Source organism: Lingula anatina, chromosome 2 (genome assembly GCF_051362555.1).
Source record: "Lingula anatina isolate TDL-2025a chromosome 2, LinAna3.0, whole genome shotgun sequence".
Classification (NCBI taxonomy): domain Eukaryota; kingdom Metazoa; phylum Brachiopoda; class Lingulata; order Lingulida; family Lingulidae; genus Lingula; species Lingula anatina.
The window spans coordinates 11,509,043-11,532,065 of NC_141768.1; the positions used below are offsets into that span (position 1 = coordinate 11,509,043).

Below are 23,023 nucleotides of genomic sequence, written 5' to 3' on the forward strand. Positions count from 1 at the left end.
TTTAGTTTTATTATTGTAGGTATGTTTCTTGACCTACTTTCTCATCTGTATTTATCAGTATTTGTCAACGTTATCAAAGTGTTGTTTAACGTCTTGCTCAACTGGGTTATATTTCACTTTTTGACATAGTAAAGAAGTTACAAAGATCATTTTGTTTTTAGTTCTCCATTTAATTTCTGTAGCTCAAAAAGATACATATCATACAAATGCAGTTTCAGAGAGACTATTTGATAATTTAATGATTTTAAAGAAAATGTTCAAAGATACAGGATTGTGACTTGTATTGGATGGATGCATGGTCTTCTCTATGATATTTAAAAATGTTATCTGTTTATTAATTTTATTCCTTTTCATGCCTTTTCTTCTTTTTCTCAATTTGGCCTAATACTCTGTAAATTTGTTTCTTCACAACTTTCTGCTTTTCTGTCCTTTTCATTTCAATTTTTCTTTTATCCTTCTCATGCTGCTGTGCACGCTCTCTCATTTGAGAACGTCTTTGCTTCATTTTGTGCTCATGTAATGTCTTCAACATCTTCATTAACTCAGCAACCTAAAAACATGTAAATTATATGTTTAATTAAAAAAACTGGAAAAGATTCAACACAATCACCTTAAAAAATGAAGAGAATTAAAGTAACAACTTTATTGTAGTTAACACATTCCTTTCTGGAGTACATAAGATTTTTTCATATACAATACAGCAATTGTATCAGCACTGATTTTGAACTGGTAAGACAAGCTAAAAGGTTACTTAATGTTAATCACTATTCAACATACTGCAGCATCTTCAAGGTTTTTGACAAGTTAATGGATAACAACTCTTCATTTTAGCCAAAAAATTAAATTTTCCTGGGGTAACAGACAATTTTCCCATACTTACTAATGGATTATTAATCCATGCCTACATTCAAAGTTAGTCTCTGGTTTTTTTCTAAATAGTTTGGTTTTTTGTAATATTCTCTCACAAATTCCAGAATAATCGTGTTAACTGCTGTTTTGGTGGTAAAATAGCATTTATTATACTTAAATGAGTTGTTTAAATGTATTTATTGTGAAATATGGATATCATACAAACAGTTGTTATCCCTTTATTGTTTGGATACAGATAAAGTGTAACACACGATGTGATGAAAGGCCTTGATACAAACCTTTCTTTCCTTGGGTTCTCTGACAACTGCTACCCTCTGTGCCTGCACGGGATCCTTCTGTCTTGTGGCTACCTTTGGCTTGTCTTTGAATGGTAAATCACGCTGCAGGTGCTTGGGTATAACCAAAGGATGAAAACTGCGACCCTTTCTCTCAATGGACTGAAACATGGTAAGCATTTCCTCACTAAGAATTGTGCTTCACAAAAAGTGCATATGCAAATGCATTACATGTCAAATACATAGCTAAAACTTTACTATGGAAGATACATATACTTGTGCCCTCACAAACTCAATTACGAGATATATTAATGCCCTACAAAACAAATCAGGCACAACATTAATGAATCCAAAGTGTCAGCCTAAGCTTTCATAATTTTTCACAAAAACAGTAAAACCAGTACACATTTCAATATCAAGATGGTGAAAACTGAGAACCAAATGTTGTCATGAGGACAGGTTGAGATGTACCTTATAGGAAGAATCTGGATTGGCCTCTGCTTTTATCCCCTTCTCCCTCTTCAGCTGTCCCAATGTCTTCATGCCTTCCCACTGACTCCTCTGTTGTAGGGGAAGGAGGAGGGTGGTGAGAGGGTTGTAAAACTTTGGTACCTCAACACGGTACCATGTTCGCACGAATACAATGTCTGAAATTTAATGTCATTTTAGCTCAATGCTTTGCATTATCTCAGTTATGACCATGTAGACAAATATTAAAATTCTCTGGCAGAAATAAACATTTTTGGTAAAGACTAAATTTTTGTTTTCAGACCTGCTAGAAATATTAAAATTTCAAACATCTAACCAAAGCTGAACATCTCGACACAAATAACTGACAAACTATTTACAGAGCTAATCACACAACTAACCACTCAATAAGAGTTTGTCCTCAAAAGTTGCTCTAAAAGCTCCCTCAGGTGTGCGAACTGGTTTCTTTATCTGGCCACGGATGCCGCTAACAGCACGGATGCTGGCACCTTCAAATTTGGACACTTCCAGTGCAGAGTTAAACATGCCCTGAAATAGTCAATAGACCCACTTAACATGAAGTAAAACTTCTCATATTGTTATAAAAAAAAAAAAAAAAAAAAAAAAAAAAAAAAAAAAAAAAAAAAAAAACAGACTACATTTCACATATCAAAATTTTCAGTACAAAATGTTTCTAATTTCAGTAAGATTGATTTTTCACAAGAAGGCTTCAATAATACATTCTACTGGCTAAGATGATGCTGTAGTAACAGTAATAACTGAATATAATAGGCAGGCAACAACAGTTGAGCTGTAAAAGCATCAGAACAGGGTCTTTCTTAGCAGTGGCTACCTTCAGTATTCAGCTAGGACAAACATGTAGCACAAACAGCATGCATTTCATTTTGATATATCCCGATTTTAGTTCATAAATGGTTGGAATCATTTAGAAACAGTCTATATTAAAACTAGCATATCAGACCAGTTCGGCTTGGCTGAAACCCCTTTTTCTGTCTATTTTTGTACTTGTTCTCTGTTTAAAAAATGCCTGTTACTGACCTTGATAAATGCAGTCTTTTTATAGATCTTGTAGGGAGTTCCTGTGAGTTTAAGCTTCTTCACAACAGTCACAGATTTGTCCAGCTCCAACACAACTCCAGTTGCTGCTATTCTGAAGTCTGGCTAGTAAATGTAATAAAGACAAATAAATGGTCTCCTCAGTGTTGTCTCAAAAAGCATGTCTGGTATTTTATTTGTAAAATTAAGGTGAGCCATGAAAAATACTGAATGTATATGCTGTAAACTACTTATTGTTATTTAAAACTTTGAAACTTTGTTTATCTTTTAAAATATAGAAAGAAAATATAGTAAAAACAGTAATTGGAATCCATGATGTATTAAAGCACCCCTAATCATATGTATAGCTATATACACATCGTCCTTTGAATGAATCAGCTCTCAGGATTGCCTGGAAGTTCTCAGTGGTACTAGATTTGTCAAATTTATCAGACACCTGAAAGTGCATTCATTTTCAACAATGTACCAAGTATGTAGAAAATATGACCACTAATCAAGTAGTGTCCAGTCTACTCACAGTGCCAGCTACTGTCTGGACAGCCAAGAAACCAGTGCCCTGGGGGGTGATGGGACCTGCAATACAAACACTGGGCAGATAAAACTCTAGACACTTGGTTGATCTTAGTTGTCAACGAATAAATTATTTTAAGAGAAAACTTTGACAATGATACATTTATCCCCTGCACCACTGCAGAGCTGTATTTGTACAGTAAACATCAAAGTTAGAAGTCACTGGAATTCCCTATGTACTAATAACTTGAAACAACAGACAAGAATAATAATATTTTTAACCTTGGTGGTTAGTTTAAACAGATACACAGATTGGTGCTTTTAGTGGAACATAGTGTTATGTATTTATAATTACAAATGGGCCTAAAAAGACTGGGAAGATCAATATGAAGTGCTACTGACCCCAAATACTAGCAGTACAATGCATGTGTTCAGGCGTATACTTCAGCAGCCTCTGCCTCATGTTGTGATCCTGAATAGAGTACAGAGGAATGGTTTGGAACCTACGCCAACCCAAGGAAATAATGAGAGGGTCCTTGGTCTTCAAAATCTTCTTATGCCACCTGTGTTTCTTAACTCTTAGCTGAAAAAATAAACATTAATGTTTTGACACAATAGTAATGACTCAGAAATGTATGTATTGACATAAAGTAAAGTTGAACTATATACTAATGGGTTCTATATAGTGCTGTCAAGAATAAGTAAAACAAACATCAAAACCCACTTTAATCTTAATAGAAATGTGCACAAAACAACAAAACTTTTATGTAAGTTATTCTTTGAAATATACCTACTGATACATGGTAGTTTGTGGAGTTTGAAAATGAAGGAGTATTCATTAATGCAAAAACACCCAGTTGTGAGTCACTGCAGGTATAGTAACCTTAAACATGAACATAAAAAGTGTTAAGGAGTGCTATACAGCCTGCCCTGATCATCGACTTACATTGACATAACCAATAGTGTCCTCTGCACTTAGTAAAGCACCAAGGATGACTGGGTATGTTGGGTCAAAATGGTCAATAAATTCACAGGGCATGTTGTCCAGCTGCACACGCACATACAGCCCTGGTCTAAAGCCTTCATACTGCACCCTCAAGTCTTCATCTAGGTTCTCAAACTCAGCTCGGTTTAACTAAAAGGAAATAATAGCTGTTGGCAGATTTTTTTATTTAAGATGAGAGAAAGTTTGTTTCAACAAATAATATGCTATTTTTACAAATGGTCCACTCCTCACTGATCCTCACATTAATATATCTAACTGACCCTGCTTCAACATATAGTGTAAATAGAGGTAATGGTCCAGGGGAAGAAGGCTGTAAATGAAATAAGATAAATTTTCACATCTATGACCCACTTGGGTAAAATGGTAAGATTTTACACCATACACACACACAGGCTCATTTAGCTATACAAATCGTAAGAGTTGACTTAATACCCCTTGAAATATGGTTGTGGTTGGTGTCCATATAACTACGTGCTACTACTGTCACCTGTGCTTGCTGCTCCATTTCACTTCTCCACTCGTCATAAAAAGATTCTTCACCACCTCCGCCACTTGCATCGTACTCCGCATCAAACATGGCTTTCAATTTGCGTTTCTTTTCTGCACGTTTGTCCAGTGCTTTTTGCTTCCTTTCTTCCTTAGTCATGTCGCGTTTCATTTTAGGTTTTTCCACATCTGCAATAGAATAAATATATATTTACACATACTTACATGAAAACATGTAGATATAGATACACAACGGATATAAGGAAAATTGGAAATACATATGGTAATATATCCAATTTTCACCCAAAGACATGCAACAGAGTTAGCAATCAATACAGAACTTTCCTTAGGGTAATGAATACATCATGTTAGTACTTGTATTTGTGGGCAACACAGGTTATTAAGTAGTACTTGTATTCGTGGGCAATGCAGGTTAAGTAGCTACCAAAAAGCAGGAATAATCTGAACAAATGTGTACTGCATTTGTACATAAAGAATACAGAGTTCAATGAACTTCAAAGTACAATGTACCTTTATCTTCACCTCCACCACCATCTTCTGCATCTTCTTCTTCCTCCTCATCTTCTTGCTGATGGTCCTCCATGACTTCACCCGTCTCAAGGTCTTCAAATGCCCCATACAAATCATCTGTAATGTAACACACAGGTTTCAAAACAAACAATGCAGAAAACATTAAAATGGTAGGATATCAAACTTTTATTCAAACTGACATACATAGTCATATGTGAATATTTTTAAACATTACATAATGGCAGTATAAATGTAACTTACCATCTTGATCCAGTAAAGCCTTGGCATCTTCACTTTTGTCCCACTTTCCAGTAACAAAGCAGTCCTGGATGCTCTCCAACAGCTAATCAGAGAGATGAAATCAGAGATAATCAGCACGCTAATACAGGACACAACACTTAATACTATCTCTAAATCTTGTGAGAGTGGATTGCTTAGTAACCATGTGTTAAGTAAAAAAAATATAAGTACCTAACAAAAAAAAAAAAAACTTTGTGACAACACCTTGTAGCCTCTACCAATTTTGACCACTGCATTTTTATTTTATAATATGTCGTTTGCTTTCCTAAAACATTTATGTTTGCACATTTACACCCCAATTCCAACACCAACTACTACTGCAAACCTATTCATCAAGGTTAACTCATTTGTACTTTTCACATGTACATTCCATATTTGGGTAAGACCAAACACAATTTTAACTTCGATCTAATGATACAAAGTTCATATCTTTTTAGGAGTTGTACCTCTTGAATATTCCATTCCTGGTTTTGTCCAGTAGCATCTCTTGAGCAATCAAAGCCATCAATTCCTTTTCTCTGATCTTTTTTCTTCTTAGAAATCTTAAAAAGGCCACCCACTTCCCCCTCCTCTTCAGATTCACCATCATAGTCTTCACTTTCTGAAACAAAATGAAATAAGAATTTAACAAAGAAATTTAACAGTACAGACATCTAAATTTTATAACCATATGGGCAATGATGTTATAATATTGTATATATCATTATCACACTCAGGAAAGAAGAAGAAAGACAGAGAAGACCTCCTGTAAAAAAAGAGTGGAAACCTTGGTGAGTAAAAGCAGAACTTGTCAGGAAGACTTGACAAAAGTGAAATTCCCTTAGTTGGATATATTTCTGATTGTATAACAGTCAGTAAATTTACTTCTATCAAGATTAATTCAAAATTTGGCACAATGAATAATTATTAACTGTAAGTAAAAATTAATGAAATTCACTAACTCACCGTGTCCATACACAATTTTCCTCCAATTGGTTTGTTTATTCTTAAGAAATGATTGGGATGCTTTTTCTGCAATGTTTTCTTTCCACCGCAACAGTCCTTTTAAAAACACATGCGAAAAAGCAATTTCATAATTCTATTCAAATCTCCAATTCTTTCATCCAACAAAACAGAATTATTTTTAAAAACTATGAAAGTTTTGAGATAAAAAATGGTATCTTAACTTCATTTTGAAATCAATTAATATTTTTTGTCAATGTGGAGACAACTGGGTATTCCAACCTATAGTAAAACATTTCATTTGCACATTCTATTCCAACCTGTAATAAAAGTCCTTTATTACCTTCTATTAACAAGTCAAAAATGCAATTCAAGACAAGACTACAACCATACCAGATTCTTCATTCAGATTATCCTCCCTAGCATCATAATCTTCTTTTTCTTGATACTCTTCATCATCTTCATCTTCCTCACTACCATCTTCAGCACCATTACCGACATGTTCACCACATTCATTATCTGAAGAGTCTTGTTTTTCATCTATTCTGTCATTCAATCCATATTTTTCTTCTCTGGATCCTTTCCTGTGTGTAACCTGTTCTTGTTCACTAACCTTAGTCCTCTTTTTTCTTTTTTCCACAACACCATCATCTATTTCAGTAGATTCCATTTCAGAATCAGTTTCTGAATCAGCTTTATAATTGATTTCAACATCCATGTGCTGTCCTCCTCCTGTTCCACGACTACTACTTGAACTATTTATATTTGATTGTTTTCTTGGTGTATTCTTTTTTTCAGCTACAGGTGTAAACAACTGAAAATTTTCTTCTAGGTCATCATCACTATCAGCAAATGCCACGTTTTCCTCTTCTCCATCCTGGAAGATAAAATATTTAGCAGTTTAAAGTATGCTTATATAACAGCATTGCCATCTAGAAGCAGAATGAACAGTAACTATTAAGTAAATTCAGCAGAAAATGTCAGGAATTATCTGGAATTACAAGCTGAAATGGAAATGCATATACCATTTTCCTTTTCTTTGCTGATCTTGTAAACATCTCTGTTTTGAGAGCTCCAGGTTTACTGAAATCTTCCTCTGTTTCATCCTGCTCCTCATCCCCATCTGTATCCTCATCATCACCTCCAACGTCATCATCACTATCTTCATCCTCTTCATCATCATCATCATCTTTATCCTCTTCATCGTCCTCTTCATCATCTGTATTTTCACCAAAGACTGCTTTTCTTCTGTCTCTGCCATTTACTGCATCAGCCACAGTTTTCTCTTCCTGCTGTCCAGATAGGTTCATTCTATTAAAACAAAAGAACACCAAATTTGTTCAACAGCTTTTTCCTTCATACATTTAACCACTATATAAATATCAGATTTAGTCACAAAATGGTTGTATGAAGTACACCTTAACAGGTATATGTCAGGTTTTTGCTCTTAAAGGGATCATAAAACCATTTTATTTTTGCCATTTATTTTGAAATCCTATCCAGCTGCCCAGATGCCACCCACCTGTGTATGTCAGCCTCTGTGAGTGGTGCTGCATTCTTGAACAGAGTTAACTCACTGGTGGCCATCTTGTCCTCGAGGGTCTTCATCGGGTTCTTCATGGTAGCAACTAATTCATTGATGGGAGCATCCTCCTAAATCATGACAAAAAATGAAAGAGAAATTTCAGGAGGGCTACTAATTACCATTTATAATTCTTTCTCCTAGTTGTAAGTCAATTATTGAGTTGGATTCAATGTTTTATGCCATTTCTAATGTAATGACTTAGTTGACTGGCCATTCATAAGACATTCTGTGCATTTAAGACATCAGGTACTTTTCTTTTAGTTTGGATTTTTTTAATTCTTTTACGGTCAATGTAGGTACAGAAAATATAACTTTGAGACATTTTCAACAGAGAATATAATATAATATACTCTGTCAAATCACTGTTTAAACTTGCTTACCTCCACTGCCTGCTGAGTATGAGAATGGCTACCACCTAGGTCAATGTACACTGCATCTTTGTCATAAACTATTCCTCCCACACCTGACATAGGGGCATAAATCAAACGTTCACTTTCATTCAGGGAGCGTCGGTTTTCCCTCTCAGGCAGAGGACAGGGGTCTGGGAGGAAACTGATGTCTTTTACAGAAAAGTCTCCCGCTCCTATGCAGAAGATATTAAAGACCAGATGAAAATGTGTGCTTGTGTAGAAAAAGCATATCTATCCAAAAACCCAAAATTCAATTTGTCTATTCAGCAAACTTTAACATGTAATCCAACCATTTGTTTCAAATGTTATAAGCAGTAACCATTTTTTAAATATGCATTTAAAAACAAAAATCAAAAATTTTGTTTCTCTCATTTTTAGCATCATAGCATAATGATCATTCACAAATACACCAGATAAAATTCCACTTTCAAGTTCACAGCAGTTCTTCTAAATATTTTCAGTTCTCCAGAAGTTCATTATTTTATTAATTATTCACAAACATACAAAATTCAAATGCCACTAGATCATTTTCATGATTACAAAAGACCTTTCTCAACATCACTTACCTGGCAGGTGGACGTTACAGTTGCTCTTAAAGTGTGTTCCCCTCACATAGCCATATAAACAAACTGTCCTGTCACACTTGGCATTCTGTCTGATGAGTTCAGGATCCGTCAGATCCTCCATTCTATCAGAGTAAGAGAAAAATTTAATACACATTTTAATAGGTCAATCTTACTAGCACTACGTTCATTGATTTCTCATGTGACCAGTGCTAATGCAGGAGACTATCCCATGTCTCAATATAAACTTCTGTTTAACTTGTTTCCTGTCATCTTTTTGTAGATAGGGATGTGTGTCGTTTTCTGTTACCTGTCAGCTGTGATAGTGAAGTGTGTACATATTTTTTGTCAGTTAGGCAACATTGATTTGTGTTAATTTTCTATTACCTGTCAGCTAGTAGATAGGGATGGGTGGTTCTCCAATGTAATGGTCGAAACTTCATCACAGAAATAAACCTCCCAAGGTTGTGAACTTCAGTTTTCTGGTATTCGCCATTCACCATTCCAGACAGGTAGAAAAGTTTTGCTCCCTGAAATGTAACATACTCCTCATAATTGAAATGTTCCTTGAACAAAACATGTATGTTATGTGTTTAACATGTTCATTAAAAAACTTCAATTTGGTGAATGTTTACTCAAGACTATTACTAAATAAAATGTTGAAACTAATCAAATAGTCATTTCACAATTTGTTAGCATTACATCCTTTATGGAGTGGTACCTGATAAATTTCAGTCCAAAACCTATGTTTCAGCCTTTTCTTTGTCTTCCTCAGTTTCTTGGTATTCCTGAACATGTCCAGGTGAGTCAATACTCCCATGATCTTTGGGAAACCATGAACTTGGCAAATATTCAAAAATTCAAATGTTTCCATTTCAAACCCAAAACTTGCATCTATGAGCAGAAGCACCTGAAGATCAAGTTACAATATCTTTATCTCTATTTTCAAACAAATAACATGTTTGCATAAACTTCATTGTTAGGTACAGATATTGTGTACATTTTCAAATAAAATGTTGTAAATATTGAAAATAGGCAGGAAATTTTATCATAAAGTTTGTTAAAAAAATACTGTGGTCTGTAATTAGTACAACATTATTCGTAATTCTTATTAAAGCACATTACCAAGTCTGCCACTTTAGCCACATCTATCATGGAATTGACATCATTATTGCACTCCAACAAAGTAAGTCTTCTTTTCTTGCCTAAAATCAATTAAAATTCTGAATTAGAATGCAGAAATCATTTTGCAAAATCTTAGATATTGTACGTATACAGTTTAATTTGCTTATGGGTAAGAAAAAATCTACTGCACTTAAAATATCAAAATACAACTTCTCTCTTTCTTCCAATTTGCTCTTTGCAACTTTTGAAGGAAAAATAAATTTTGACAATTATAATTATCATATCATTTTTTCAGTTGGAAAACAAACTTACGAAAAAAATTGCTATTGCCCTGAAAATTTACTGGTTGAAGTAAAATTATAAATTATAACCGGTTTACAGAATAAGAGCTGACCATGCATACCTGACACAATGGTAACAGGGCCCTGGACACTTGTCAGTTTTTGTTTTGTGAAGTTCTTTATCAAGCAACTGAGAAGTGTAGTTTTCCCAACTTTAGGTGGACCTACTACAGCTACTACAACTGGCGGAGGCTCTACAGGGGTCCTGTCTACTTCTGGGATATGGGTCTTCTTGGTGTGGATGTCTAGGGTCCTGGAATAAGGTCAATAACTGCATGATGTCACAAGACATGCATGAAAACTAACTGCCAGTACTTCTTCTCATGCATTATAAATTTTCTTTAATTTTCAATTATTAAACGTGTGGTTCAAGGGTATGACTTGTCTCTGTGTATATACACTACCAGCCATGTATTTGCACACGTTGGTCCAATAACATATCTAGAATTTCACTCTTTTAGTACAATGCACAATAAGAGCATGGAATCAAATTCCAAATTAACAGCCAAATAACAGAGTTATGATGTGAATCTGGCTCAAACTTCATCACTGCCACCAAACAGTGAAAATGTACAAGCTGAGTCCATAGTCTGTCAGGTTTTGGGATATACCAGCGTTTGCACTTCAAGATCATCTGCAGGTGATGACCAAATATTCAGCAACATATTACAATAAATCCCCTTTCTATGTTAGTTAAGGCAATTGAACATAGGCTCTAGTACTGCACAGTCAACTGCTAAAAATATGAACTCCAAATAATAATTTACTTTAAAAATTGAAGAATTGCCACAGTTATGTGCACTTTTCAAAATACATATGATATGATATGCATGAGTACTACTGAGAAGTTCTTATTTCTAAATTTCATCAGAAAAAATATCATCAACTTTACCTTTTCACGGACTTGGCTACTTTGTTGACAGAGTGGAAACCAAAAGCTTTGGGGTTTCTCTGTTGAGCTGTCAGCTCCTGTTCATGTTTGTTTTTGGCTTTCTTTTTATCTGCTTTAGGACCACTGTGACGAAGTCGGTGTGGTTTCCTTGAATCTTCATCCATATTGTCCTGGAAATAACCAAACATTGAAAGAGTTTATTGGAATCTCCTACTAATCTAATGCATTCTTGGAGCAAGCAGTAGTACATTATTACTCAGAGGTTCCAGTAACTGTTTAAATAATGCCACTACACTGCTCCATCACTGGCACTATTAGCACTATACAGTCTGTAGTACACTGTAGTAGTAGTACTACTAATAAAATGTAGTAGCCAATATTGGCAAATGACGGTATTCAACGTGCTTGTACATAGTGCGGAACATCAGTACAGTAAAACCAGTAGTGCTCACCTTTGTAAATAAATATCGTATTCCTTTGAAGCTTGAGATTTACACATACATTTATGACATATCTATTTACAACCCTGCACTAAAATAAACTACACGCGACGACTAACACATGGCTCGCTCTTCCACATTTTGGGTTTAACAAAAATATGGAAGATTTGTACAACAAAAACACAAAACACTAATTAAACTAATATGTTAATATTAAATGTTAAACGAATGAGAAAATAACTGTGAAGCTTCTCCTTTAAAGAAAAGTATGTGGTTTTAATTCAAAACTTTGAGAAATTATTTTTGGATTGAACGTTATTCTAATTCGTTCCAGCATAATTCAAGTTTTATTCAACATCCGGTTCTCTTTTTTCGGTCTTTTCCGGTGCATTCTCTACTGTCCTAAGGTCTGTTGGCAGAACACTTTAAATCTAGTATCATCCTGTCCCTCATGAAGCTGGATTAAGGCATCTTGCTTTATTTTGTGAAATATATATAATTATTCTTTCAAAACGTATCATTTGCACTCCACAAATGCGGCAACTTTTCTTGTTATTTATGTTTAGAGAGACGTAACTAGGAATATTGACTGTACGCGAGTAGACTATGTGGTTAATGTAAAGTCCCTACTCATAGATATATCAGGTGGATTAGAATACAACTAGCATTCGCTGACTGTTCAGTCTTTTGATAGGTCTTGTATCCCTTTTTGTCTGAATGCAGTTATAACATACAGTTGCTGTAGACCGTGGCGTGCAAAAAGCTACCTACCTACTGAAATTTCCAAGACTGCAAAAAACGTTTAGATATCGAATCTCAACACCTGTGCATGTGAGGTCTGTGTTTGATAAAATGTCTAGCTGGAATATTTAACACCAATCGGTCTAGCTTTTAAGTGACATAAGTGAGTTTGATTTTTGGTAATTTGACAACATATTTAAGAATTTTTTTTTTCATTTCAGAAGCGACAGAAATTGCAAGATGGTAAGTGCTTATAGACATTTTATTCTTCATATATCAATTATTAATTATTGAATATTTGGTCATCACCTGCAGATGATCTTGAAGTGCAAACACTGGCATATCCCAGAACCTGACAGACTATGGACTCGGCTTCAATCAATTATTTTAATAACTTTCTCAAGAGTTTAAAGATTTGAGTTTTAAAACACTAAAATCGTTGTTTTTGCTCAGAAACAGAGGCCTTGATGGTAATAACTATAATAATGACATGTGAATTTTTTTCTTGTAGCCAAGACAAATTATGGAGATTAAGGACTTTCTCCTAACAGCTAGGAGGAAAGATGCTAAATGTAAGTACTCCAGAGACAATTTTTCTGCTTGGATGCTTGAAAATTGTCTTGTATGAATTTCTAGACATAAAAAATCCTATATAGTATTATATAACTTTATTGGGAATACCTTATTTGGTGAGGTAGACTGAACCAGAGCAGAGACATGGGCTAGGTTGGACTTGTTCAGTATACCTTTGTCTCCAGATCAGTTAACCAAAGAAAGGAAATGTAGCTGTGAGCAGTAAAGTGGGCTTTTGATCTCCAGGTGACTGGACCACAAAGGCTAAAGCTCATTTGTCTATAAAGCCAATGTTTTTTTATTTATTTATTTTTTAATCATATTTATATTTTCCACAATTCTTAATATGATGAATAAATAATGATTGTATACATAATTTATTTGTGTGCCTCTATTGTATGAGTTCTCTCTGTTTCCAGCTGTAAAGATCAAGAAGAACCGTGATAACGTCAAGTTCAAGGTGAGATGTACCAAATATCTGTACACACTGGTCATCCAAGACAGAGAGAAGGCAGAGAAACTAAAGCAGTCCTTACCACCAGGTAAGACATTATAACCAGAGGGTGTAAAATCTTGAAACGGGATAAAAAAAATACTTTATGATGAAGCATGAGATTGTGAATGCTTTTTGAAAAGATTATTGTAATAACATGGCAACACATATTCACTACTCCATTACTTTCCCTGGAAGTAGTTTGCACGTTCAGAGATTCAAGTTCCAGTCAATAATGTAATTTTTGTGGAATTTTTCATTTGCAGTTTTCTTTAACTGTTTCTTAGAAACATTTTAATCCCACTGTTTGTTTGCTTTCAGGTCTTGCAGTTAAGGAGCTAAAGTAAATTCCATTTGACCTTTCGTAAGAACTTTAACTAACTGACAATGTAACTGTGGATTGGACTTAATGAGGAGAGATTTGGCTGTCGATGCACCATTTTACATCCTTGGCAAATTATATGGGAAAGTGCAGAATTTGGTACATACTTGAAGAGAAACAACATCTTATTTACTACCATAAAAAAAAAAATAAACGTAAAATATTTGTATCATTTTGTTGTTGTTGTTATTATAAATTTATGTTAGTTGAACTATTTCTTTTTTTGTGTGTGCCCTCTTATGTTGTTCGAATACTGTAACATCACACACAATTGATTATTTCTGATGTTGTATATTGGACTTAAATACAGCTTAAATTGTTTCCTGTGATTCCTTTAATTATTTTGCTCTAATTTCCACTTTTTGATTTGAATATGCATACAAAATTTTGTGCATTTCACGTAAAGAAGATAGGTCTGCTTTCATTTCTACAAAATTCCCCGTTCTTACTGATAATACCAGTATCTTTTAGGGGAACTGCAAACAATTTTCCAGTATCGATTACCCCATGGATGGTGATATTTGTTATTATTCAAATAATCTTTTCCTGAGATTGATACACTGCAATGATTGTAGAAAAAAGCTCGTTTCCTGTTCACGATCGGGTTTGGTCTGTGTCTTCAGACAAGCAAAATGTCTTAAATGAAGGATGTTTTTGGGTATTGTTTTTGATGAATGAAAAACGTAAAATTGGCATTGGACATAGGAAAAAAAATTAAAAGGTAAACAGATCGATGAGGAAGAGTATTTTGCCAACAAGTGGCAACTTTAAGATTTTACACCGAAATCACTTCAAATACATACAAAAAAAATTTCTGAAGCAATTTTCATATAACAACGATGTAAAACAGACGAGTTTTTTTAATTATTAAAATTTATTTACATTATTTTGAATTCTGATAAATCTTTCAAGTATTTATAATATAAAAATAGTGAAAGGTATTAAAAAATTGAAAATCTTTTTCGCTATGTACAAGGATTTTCCTACGCTAATCGTACGCATGGCACCGTCAGTTCCAAGCCACTAATCTCTATGCTACAAGTGTTTCCTGATGCTTTTTAGCACAAATGTGGGAATCCACAATGAATTCTGTTAATGAACTATATATACACGAGTATCCATCACTGTAAGGTGCATCATGTGTGGTAAATACAATTTTCCAGTTTTCTAAGTTTTGATGTAATAAAAATGCACTAGAAGATCCGTAGCATGAGAAGTGAAAATAGGCCAATAACTACGCTGAGAACGCCGGCTCTTGCAGTTCCTGCACCCATCTGAAAAAGATACAATAAAAATGTTAATTCATTTGATGCACAACTAGTTTCATAAAATTTTGATATTCATCTCCTTTTGACGCTATGGCTTTATTTGATTCTTACCGCCTAGTTTAACTTGAATTAAGTTGTAAACTAAAAGTGAAGAGCTCACCGTAGCCTCAAAGTTACACCTGTCTCCCTTGCAGCACTGGATGCAGTGCCAGTCCATTTGGTAGTCGTTCGGGCGGCACATCGGTGCAATCTGGCTCTGCATCTTCTTACAACTATCACTAGTGTCACATCCTTTGGTAATGTAGAATATACGGTCTGCACGTGGGGTCCAGTAGGGAGGGACTGAAACAGACAGAAGATCATACATGTATATCGATTGTTTCTTCATATAATACACTCTTTTCAATAAATGATTAAACCACTTGATGGACATGGTGTTGAAAAGACCTACATATGTGTCACTTGGAGCCAATCACTCTAAGGATTTACAAATTACAGTCTCAACATAGCAGTGGCGGATTTTAAGGGGGGTCTTCAAATAATCCTGCATCCGCCCCTGCATAGGGTATTCAGATAAGGAGAACATCGACCCTTTTGAATCTACACATACTTTATCTCTGAGGCATATTCAGTTGGAATTGAGCCTCCAAGCTTGCCACAGAATTTGCTATAATATATTATTGATAGTCTATATATGGCCCCAATAAATCAGCAATAAATGAACTTATCTTATACTGGACCTCTTACCTTTCCATTCCACCTGAGTTATGCAGGCGTCTTGGTGTGGGTCACACAGTTTGTGTTCTTTCACGCACCGGTCATTGTTGTTGTCCTGGTCCCTGCACTCGTAACATTCTAATGCAAGGGCTGAAATATGTGGAGATATAAATAATTCTTTTACTTTAAGGTAATGACACGCACATTTTGACAAATCAAAGTACTATGGCTGGAAGAGTTCCTCTCTTATCTTGCATATTTCCAATTCAGAATAATGCCTGGAAATGACAAAAATCAATCACCGTATGTAGTTAACATTACATAACAGGCACCACTACAATTAAGCCTTAGATTCAAGAATGAGATCAAATGACATCGGTTTTATGGGGTACATGAAATGTTTTCGCCAAAAATTATACTTTGTTCTTTATTTGACTTACGTCAATTAGAAGCATTTTCTATAAAAATGAATCGGAGCAAAAAGTCTTTCACAAATAGAGATGTTCACATCTGTGCTTTTATCTCTTTGAGCGACACTTAGCAAGCTTGTTTATACCTGGTGAATCAATACTGGAGAACTTTGCAGATAAGAGATAAGATCTTAACAAGCTGAGTTGGGATGTCACCTTGAATTCAAGAAAGGTATCTTCCCCAAAAACACTGATATTACGTCATGCAAGAGATCGTGAAACAGGAATTTTGGAAGAAATGAGTGTATGAATAATGTGTTATCGACATCCTGTTAATTAAGCATTTCTACCTGGTGAGAAGAATATACTGATTATTTAGAGATACGCGCTGAAAATAACTCCTTTCATCAGCCTACAGTCCAAGTCAAACCACCTGGCTAAAAATGACCTCTGTGTAAGTTTTATCATCTTAAAATGTGACTTTATTGACTTATATAAAAGTATAATGATAATGATACTTCTTTATGGCAGATATGCCCTCTAATTTTTAAGAAGATAAATAAAGCTCCTTCCCAAATCGGATTATGTAGTAGTACGTGTAGTTCTATTCTTGTTTTCTCTAGATTAAAAAAATCAAACAGATGGAAAATCCCATGTTTTTCTGGACATTTGAACATGTTCTTAAGTAAAAGGCCTTCCAGAATGGAAATTGCTTTCGTTTTTGGCGGGATTTTACAAGTGAAGTATATTTTCGGCGTTATTCTTCATTGACTTTCTCATAATTAAACGATTGCACCTAAGTTGCTTCTTCTTAATCTGAAGAGAAGTGGAAGTGCCCGAATTAAACGATAAGAATAAACAAATATCCCGCAATTTGCATGCATATACCGCCATCTTGAATGGACGGGTACACCAGGCTCAGGTGTGTTAATACAAGTGTACACAAAGTCGCGCCTTTAGCACTAGGTTTCATTTTTTTCAGAAACATTTTAACCAAGATTCGTAATTATACTCACTATTTATTATACTTACTTATAGAAAAACTGCAAAGAACGCACAACAGCCCGTAAAGTTGTCGCATTGTTGACCGATGTGTCACCTCATAGGTGTTGTTTAAAAGAACGTTGGACCTCTGTAAGCGGAAGTTAAGTGGGTCGTCTTAAGTGTCACCTGCGGGAGGGGTGACAGGTAAAATATATTTATATAAGCAAAGCTGAAAGTAAAACTGGTCGTCAGCAATGACTGGCTAGACTATATGTTTTGACAGACTGGGAAGTTTCAGATGTAGTGTAATTATCACTTTACAGTGTGTACTCAAATCAACTGAAAATTAATAGAGAATAATTATGTACCTGTGTTAAAAGAGGGTTTGGCGACAATCCACCAGGATACTAAAGCAAAAGGACCACAAAAACTCATTTTTAGTGTTACAAAAATTGTATCAAGAAAGAAAAAGTAAGCTACTATTTAGGGAATTATGCTCTTTAAAATTGAGGTTTATCGTGTTTTTGGCCCTTTATCCATGGCTGTCTTTTGTTAACTTTAATTACTAGTTAATGTATTTTATTTTTCAAATTTGGTCCGTCCTGTCGTAACTGCATTCTGTTGTCATGTACCTCCGTATATTGTTTTGGATGTCAATGTTTTCCAACGAAGATCCTGTAGCTGACACATTTCACTATGACACAGTTTGACTTTTGTAATCTTTTATACCTTACAAAGAAAGATTGAAATATCGACGTCAATTAGACTTATGTTGCAAAATGATTTGTGGGAATGAAGGAATTTTGCTCAAAGTGATTTGAATGGATGGAAGTTAAAAGAAAAGTATTATGCACGCGATGAAAATCTGTTCAAAATAGTATATCCAGACGGCAATTTGCCTGGTATGTTTGATCTTAGCAATGTTTTTAACACTGGGGGAGGCGTACATCCCAGTATGCAATCACGTATTGTTTGAAATATGTCAAAATGACTTTGCCAGTTGTCAAATTATCAAACTACATTCAGACACCAATCTATGTATGATAGATATGGTACGTGTATGAACCTTTTCATGACCATATCTATTAGATCGAAAACATAACAAAAATCAACAAAGTCCTCTTTAAAACATTTTATTTCTTTGTGTTGTATTCAAAGCAACTTGGTCTTATTGCATAATTAACGAATAAAATTCGACTTTGTTTATCATATGCAAGATGTAAAACTATTCTTTTGCAGAATGTTAATGAAAATCTATAAACTTGCATGTTTGTCATTTTATTTTAGATCATGTATAAAAATATGTATAAAACTAAACTATTCATCCTCATAGTCCTATTATAGTATAGATGCCCTCCGGTATTTACAACTACTAACTTCCTTGAATTATTACAATCATTTCATGAGGCAACTTCTTTTTTAAAATGAACCAGTTAATGTTCAACACTTGTCTCTCCGGGTTAACTTGTTTTTTTGGTCCCCCGTCTGCCCACGCTGTTACTGCACTCGTTTTAAAAGATATTAATGTCTAAAAATATTCAAAAAGTACTGTTGAAATATTTGTACATTGACTGGAATTGCAATCCAGATACAGTATTTACACAAGTCATATTTACAAATTAGTTCATTTTAAATCCGTTCAGTGTCTCAGCCATAAACAAAACGATACTGCTAGTCCCGCTATCACTGACACGAGGCTTGCCTGTACAGATCCCGCCGCCAGCTGAAAAGTACAACAAGGTTACAACATAAAAATATTCTCATAAAAGAACGAACATTCACATTGAATTACTTGATAACAATACAGTAAGTATAGAGTAGTCTGCTACAAAATAATTGATTTTTTTCAATTTTGTATACTATTTTAGGCCCCAGTGATATCAGAGGATAGTGTTTTTCCATTCGGTACTCTAAATCAAAATCGATGTTAAAAAAGTTTAGTGGGAAAGATTCAAATTCTTACCGTAACGAAGAAGTTACATCTGTCTCCTTGGCAACACTCGACACACTCCCAGTCGTTATACCAGTCTCGTTTACAACTTCTTTCCAATGCAGTTCTTTGCTGTGCACAGATCTCTCTGGTGTCGCAGGATTTGGAGATAAAGTGTTGTCGCTCTCCATGGGGGGTCCAGTACGGAGGGACTGAAAAAAGAGCGTGCCAATCTAGTTTCAAATTTTTGAGTAGCTTTACATTGAGGTATACCATTACGTTGTCTGTCGTTAGTTTTACGTAGAGTGTCTTTATTGTCTAATTTCATATTTCCTTTTGATTGCAATACGATTGTAATTATTAAAGGATGTGGCGTTAATATAACATTGCCTATCTGTCTAACGTACATTGATAATTCTTTTTTAAGCTGTTGTTTTGAAAAAGCTATTACAGTAACTGATTGTTTGACAAGTATCATTTTCTGAACGTGAAATAGGCCTAGGTCTAAAATTAAGCAACCATCTAAAAATAATGAGGACAATGCCAATAAAACGTATATCATAAATAACTCGTAATTTTTAGAAATATTTTACAAATACATTTTTTTCTTGCAAATCATCCAGAACTCATAACTGAACATCAAAACATCTAATTGTGATTCAGACAGCGAAAATGTTATATCTTACCGTTCCACTGTATCCGGGATGAACAAGTGTCGTGTTCTGGCTCACACTGTTTCACGGTTTTCACGCATTTATCCATGTTGGTGTCTTGTTTTTCACAGACATAGCACTCCAACGCACTGGCTACAAATAAGAATAAACGAGTTTTAGTTTTTTAGTTTTGTGTCTCATTAACTCCCTGCTTTATACCTATTTTCAGGGATCACGGAACAAACGAGTTTAAAAATACTCGAACTATAAATAAGTGGGGAAGCCAGATAAGTAACTTTATTTCTATATTTTTTATAATAAAATTCGCACAGCCCAGTGTCAGTGCTGACTTTGATCTTAATTATGTCTCTGACTCGTATGCTTTTAAAATGTAGCCAAATTAAGTCTGCCAGTAAAGCGCGCAAACTGTATACATTCCTTAGGTCGACAGCTGCCCGCCATTTTGAATTTTATTCAGGTGTGTATTGAGGACACCTGAGTCACCGTTTAGACAAATATAACAAGATACTTATATTTATGGCCAATCTTTTGGCCTAAAAGAAAGGAACAGACAAATACTTACAAACACCAAGACAGCTAAATACGCAGAGAAGCGCATAAGCCCGCCACATCTTTAAGCTTGTCGTTTATCACCTGGCTGTGACCCTCACCATCGGGCTATTCAAACTTAATGTGTGAGGCAAGCGGAAATTAAGTGAGTCACAGTATTATGACAATAGGGGTGTCAGGTTGAGAAGCGATGTTTGTGGCTTACTGTTCGTACACCTGGTTATTGAAAATGTTTCAAATGCTCTATGTAAACTTAGAAATCTTATACATCAAAATATTGAGACCCAAATTAAAAAAGTGATAAACGGCGATGGTCACCAATTACCGGATATTAGCCATACCAGAATATGTGTATCATACGACAAGAAATATTAAAAACACCTACTGGCATCACTGTTTTCTAGACTCCCGACATTACTTTAACCCATGTTACCTCAAAAAGATTTAAATATTCTTAGGGAATCTGTGCATTTTAAGTGTGCACATTTTCAGACGGAAATTCAATCACATTTTGTTCTGCTAGGCAGAAAAGAAAGTGACATACTCTAACAAAGAATCATATTTTTTTCATAAATGTTTTAGCAACAATGCTTGTTTGGCGTCATAATAATGTGAAATGTTAACATAAAAATTATAGATGATTGACCTTTTGAAAACGTGATAAGTTTTGGATAACACTTTTTTCACCTCAACCAGCTCGTGCCCTGGTAACTTTAATGAAATTATTTACTGTGTGTTTATAAAAACTAAACTTTTTTTTTTTATCAAAGTTACATTTATTTTTATCACAGTTGAAGAATGCTTTCTATCCATTGGACTCTTATGAAGGTCAGTGGTACGTCAGTGTCAGAAAAATCTAATGAGAAAAATGCATAGTAGACCAGAGGCCAGTTTGGCTTTTTTTGCAGTTAGGAGTCCTTTTCTTTGCCTCTCCATTGGCCTTAGGTACTTTTCGAAATTCTTTCTTAGAAAAAAGAGACAAAAGCAATTCATTAGGAGTTTTATTTACGATACTGATTTGTGTATTTCCTATATCGCATATCAGCGCGTTTGTTTTTCGTTGTAAATGGAATATTTCCATGAATAGCAGGCAGTGTTCTTCCTCCGTCTCTCATGATATTATCAAGATCCTTGCTGTAGATTTCGTCCATCCATTGTTCGTAGCTTACCAGTCTCTGTTCAGCCATTTGAAAACGTTTTTCAAGAGTCTCTAATTTTTTCTGTAACTCTACCTGCTCCGATTTTCTGTTAGTTATCTCCATATCTTTCAAGGTAACTGTACATCGTAGTTTCCGATTTGCCTCTAATATTTTGCTTCGAGTTTGATGAAGATCTCGTAATTGTTCCTTTAAAACTTCAAGGTGTCGGTTTTCTTCGCGTAACAGGTTAATTTCTGAAATCAAATTGCTATTTACCTCACGAAGGTCGGCCAGTTCTGATTCCTTATAGAGAAGTTCGTCAATTTGGTTTTGTACAGTAGTTCTTTCCAGTGTATTATAGACGCCTGGTGAAAATGCCGGAGCATTGGCGCGGAGGCCGCCATCGTCGTTTCTTTCCGAGGGCAAGCAAGCAATTGCAGCAGCGCTTTCAGCATTAAATCCCATTTTCGTATTGAAATTCTTTAAAATCAATTCAATGCACTGTAAGCGGTCAGACAACTCTTTCGTGCTCAAGGGTCGCTCCTTCGTATCATTTTGAAGGGTTTTTGCTTTCTTCAGCTCAGTATCAAACTGCTGTAAAAAGATTAATATTTCTTGCCGAGTTTCTGCAAGCAGTTTTTGACAATACTTTTCACTCTCTCTTGCCCGCAGAAGATCGGTTTTTAAGACAGACATATCAGCAAGCAAAACAAACTGCGACATATTCTCTGTTTGTTTCTCTTCAGTGTTACGTTCCAAACACAGTAATCTGTCCACAGCATTCAGTCGCGCAAGCTCTGCAACAAGAGCAGTGTTAGCATTTTTCAACAATCTATTTTCTTCGGTTATTTTCTCCATGCTTTGTAGAAATCCAGTAGCCTCCTCAAGCAAATGAGAATACGACATCTTGCTTCGCTAACGACACCTCAGTTAGCACGGCAACCTCTCAACCAACATGTAAGTGAGCTGCCATTGAATTTTCCGTATATCTCCCCTGTCAATAGAAATGTACAATCTTATCAGAATTTCTTTTTGCGTAGCTTGTGAATAGGTCGGTTCTATTCAACGCGCGATTCCATAACCCAGAACTGCAGATATAAATTGCTTTTCCAAGTCCAGTTTTACGTTCTCAACAATTTTTCTGGATTCGGGCGCGTATGGTGTGACGCCTGCAATGCAGTGCGCTAGTATATAATTTTCCGAGTGACCAGGGACATCCAGGCAAATTAACCCATTCTACAAGACTGAATTTCGTTTTCAGTCGAAAAGCAATATTTGTACATTTCCCGACACACCGTAAATTACCGTCAGCAAGAAAATTCTATCGCAAAATATTTCACTT

General features: G+C 35.0%; 4 protein-coding genes across 5 annotated transcripts; 1 reads left to right on the forward strand and 3 right to left on the reverse strand.

Annotated features, from left to right (window-relative positions):
- Nucleotides 1–149: 149 nt before the first annotated feature.
- Nucleotides 150–11,985, reverse strand: LOC106175192 (ribosome biogenesis protein BMS1 homolog). Of its 2 annotated transcripts, none has more exons than XM_013557069.3 (24): nt 11,834–11,985; nt 11,382–11,551; nt 10,552–10,742; nt 10,149–10,228; nt 9,745–9,933; nt 9,411–9,553; nt 9,027–9,148; nt 8,431–8,633; nt 7,988–8,118; nt 7,491–7,776; nt 6,859–7,342; nt 6,469–6,564; nt 5,970–6,124; nt 5,485–5,566; nt 5,224–5,340; nt 4,694–4,881; nt 4,147–4,335; nt 3,603–3,783; nt 3,208–3,263; nt 2,673–2,795; nt 2,015–2,162; nt 1,617–1,792; nt 1,149–1,307; nt 150–550 (listed from the first exon to the last, which is right to left on the reverse strand). In XM_013557069.3, the coding sequence occupies exons 2-24, from the start codon at nt 11,543–11,545 to the stop codon at nt 341–343; spliced, it is 3,873 nt and encodes a 1,290-aa protein (XP_013412523.2). In that variant the 5' UTR covers nt 11,546–11,551; nt 11,834–11,985; the 3' UTR covers nt 150–340. The 2 variants fall into 2 exon arrangements, with proteins under 2 accessions (XP_013412523.2, XP_013412522.2); XM_013557068.3 differs by having other exon boundaries at nt 11,382–11,561; nt 11,834–11,974.
- A 149-nt stretch (nt 11,986–12,134) lies between these two features.
- On the forward strand, nt 12,135–14,179 carry LOC147763400 (large ribosomal subunit protein eL38). The gene is made up of 5 exons (XM_087005827.1): nt 12,135–12,228; nt 12,784–12,805; nt 13,074–13,134; nt 13,555–13,677; nt 13,950–14,179. Exons 2-5 carry the CDS (start codon nt 12,803–12,805, stop codon nt 13,973–13,975), a joined length of 213 nt encoding a protein of 70 aa, XP_086861953.1. The 5' UTR covers nt 12,135–12,228; nt 12,784–12,802; the 3' UTR covers nt 13,976–14,179.
- A 686-nt stretch (nt 14,180–14,865) lies between these two features.
- On the reverse strand, nt 14,866–17,613 carry LOC106159527 (UPAR/Ly6 domain-containing protein cold). Its single transcript, XM_087005826.1, has 4 exons — nt 17,438–17,613; nt 16,026–16,145; nt 15,439–15,620; nt 14,866–15,284 (listed from the first exon to the last, which is right to left on the reverse strand). The coding sequence occupies exons 1-4, from the start codon at nt 17,484–17,486 to the stop codon at nt 15,204–15,206; spliced, it is 432 nt and encodes a 143-aa protein (XP_086861952.1). The 5' UTR covers nt 17,487–17,613; the 3' UTR covers nt 14,866–15,203.
- An 893-nt stretch (nt 17,614–18,506) lies between these two features.
- On the reverse strand, nt 18,507–20,717 carry LOC106175175 (UPAR/Ly6 domain-containing protein cold). The gene is made up of 4 exons (XM_013557044.2): nt 20,556–20,717; nt 20,006–20,125; nt 19,353–19,531; nt 18,507–19,112 (listed from the first exon to the last, which is right to left on the reverse strand). Exons 1-4 carry the CDS (start codon nt 20,602–20,604, stop codon nt 19,029–19,031), a joined length of 432 nt encoding a protein of 143 aa, XP_013412498.1. The 5' UTR covers nt 20,605–20,717; the 3' UTR covers nt 18,507–19,028.
- Between the last annotated feature and the right edge of the window lie 2,306 nt (nt 20,718–23,023).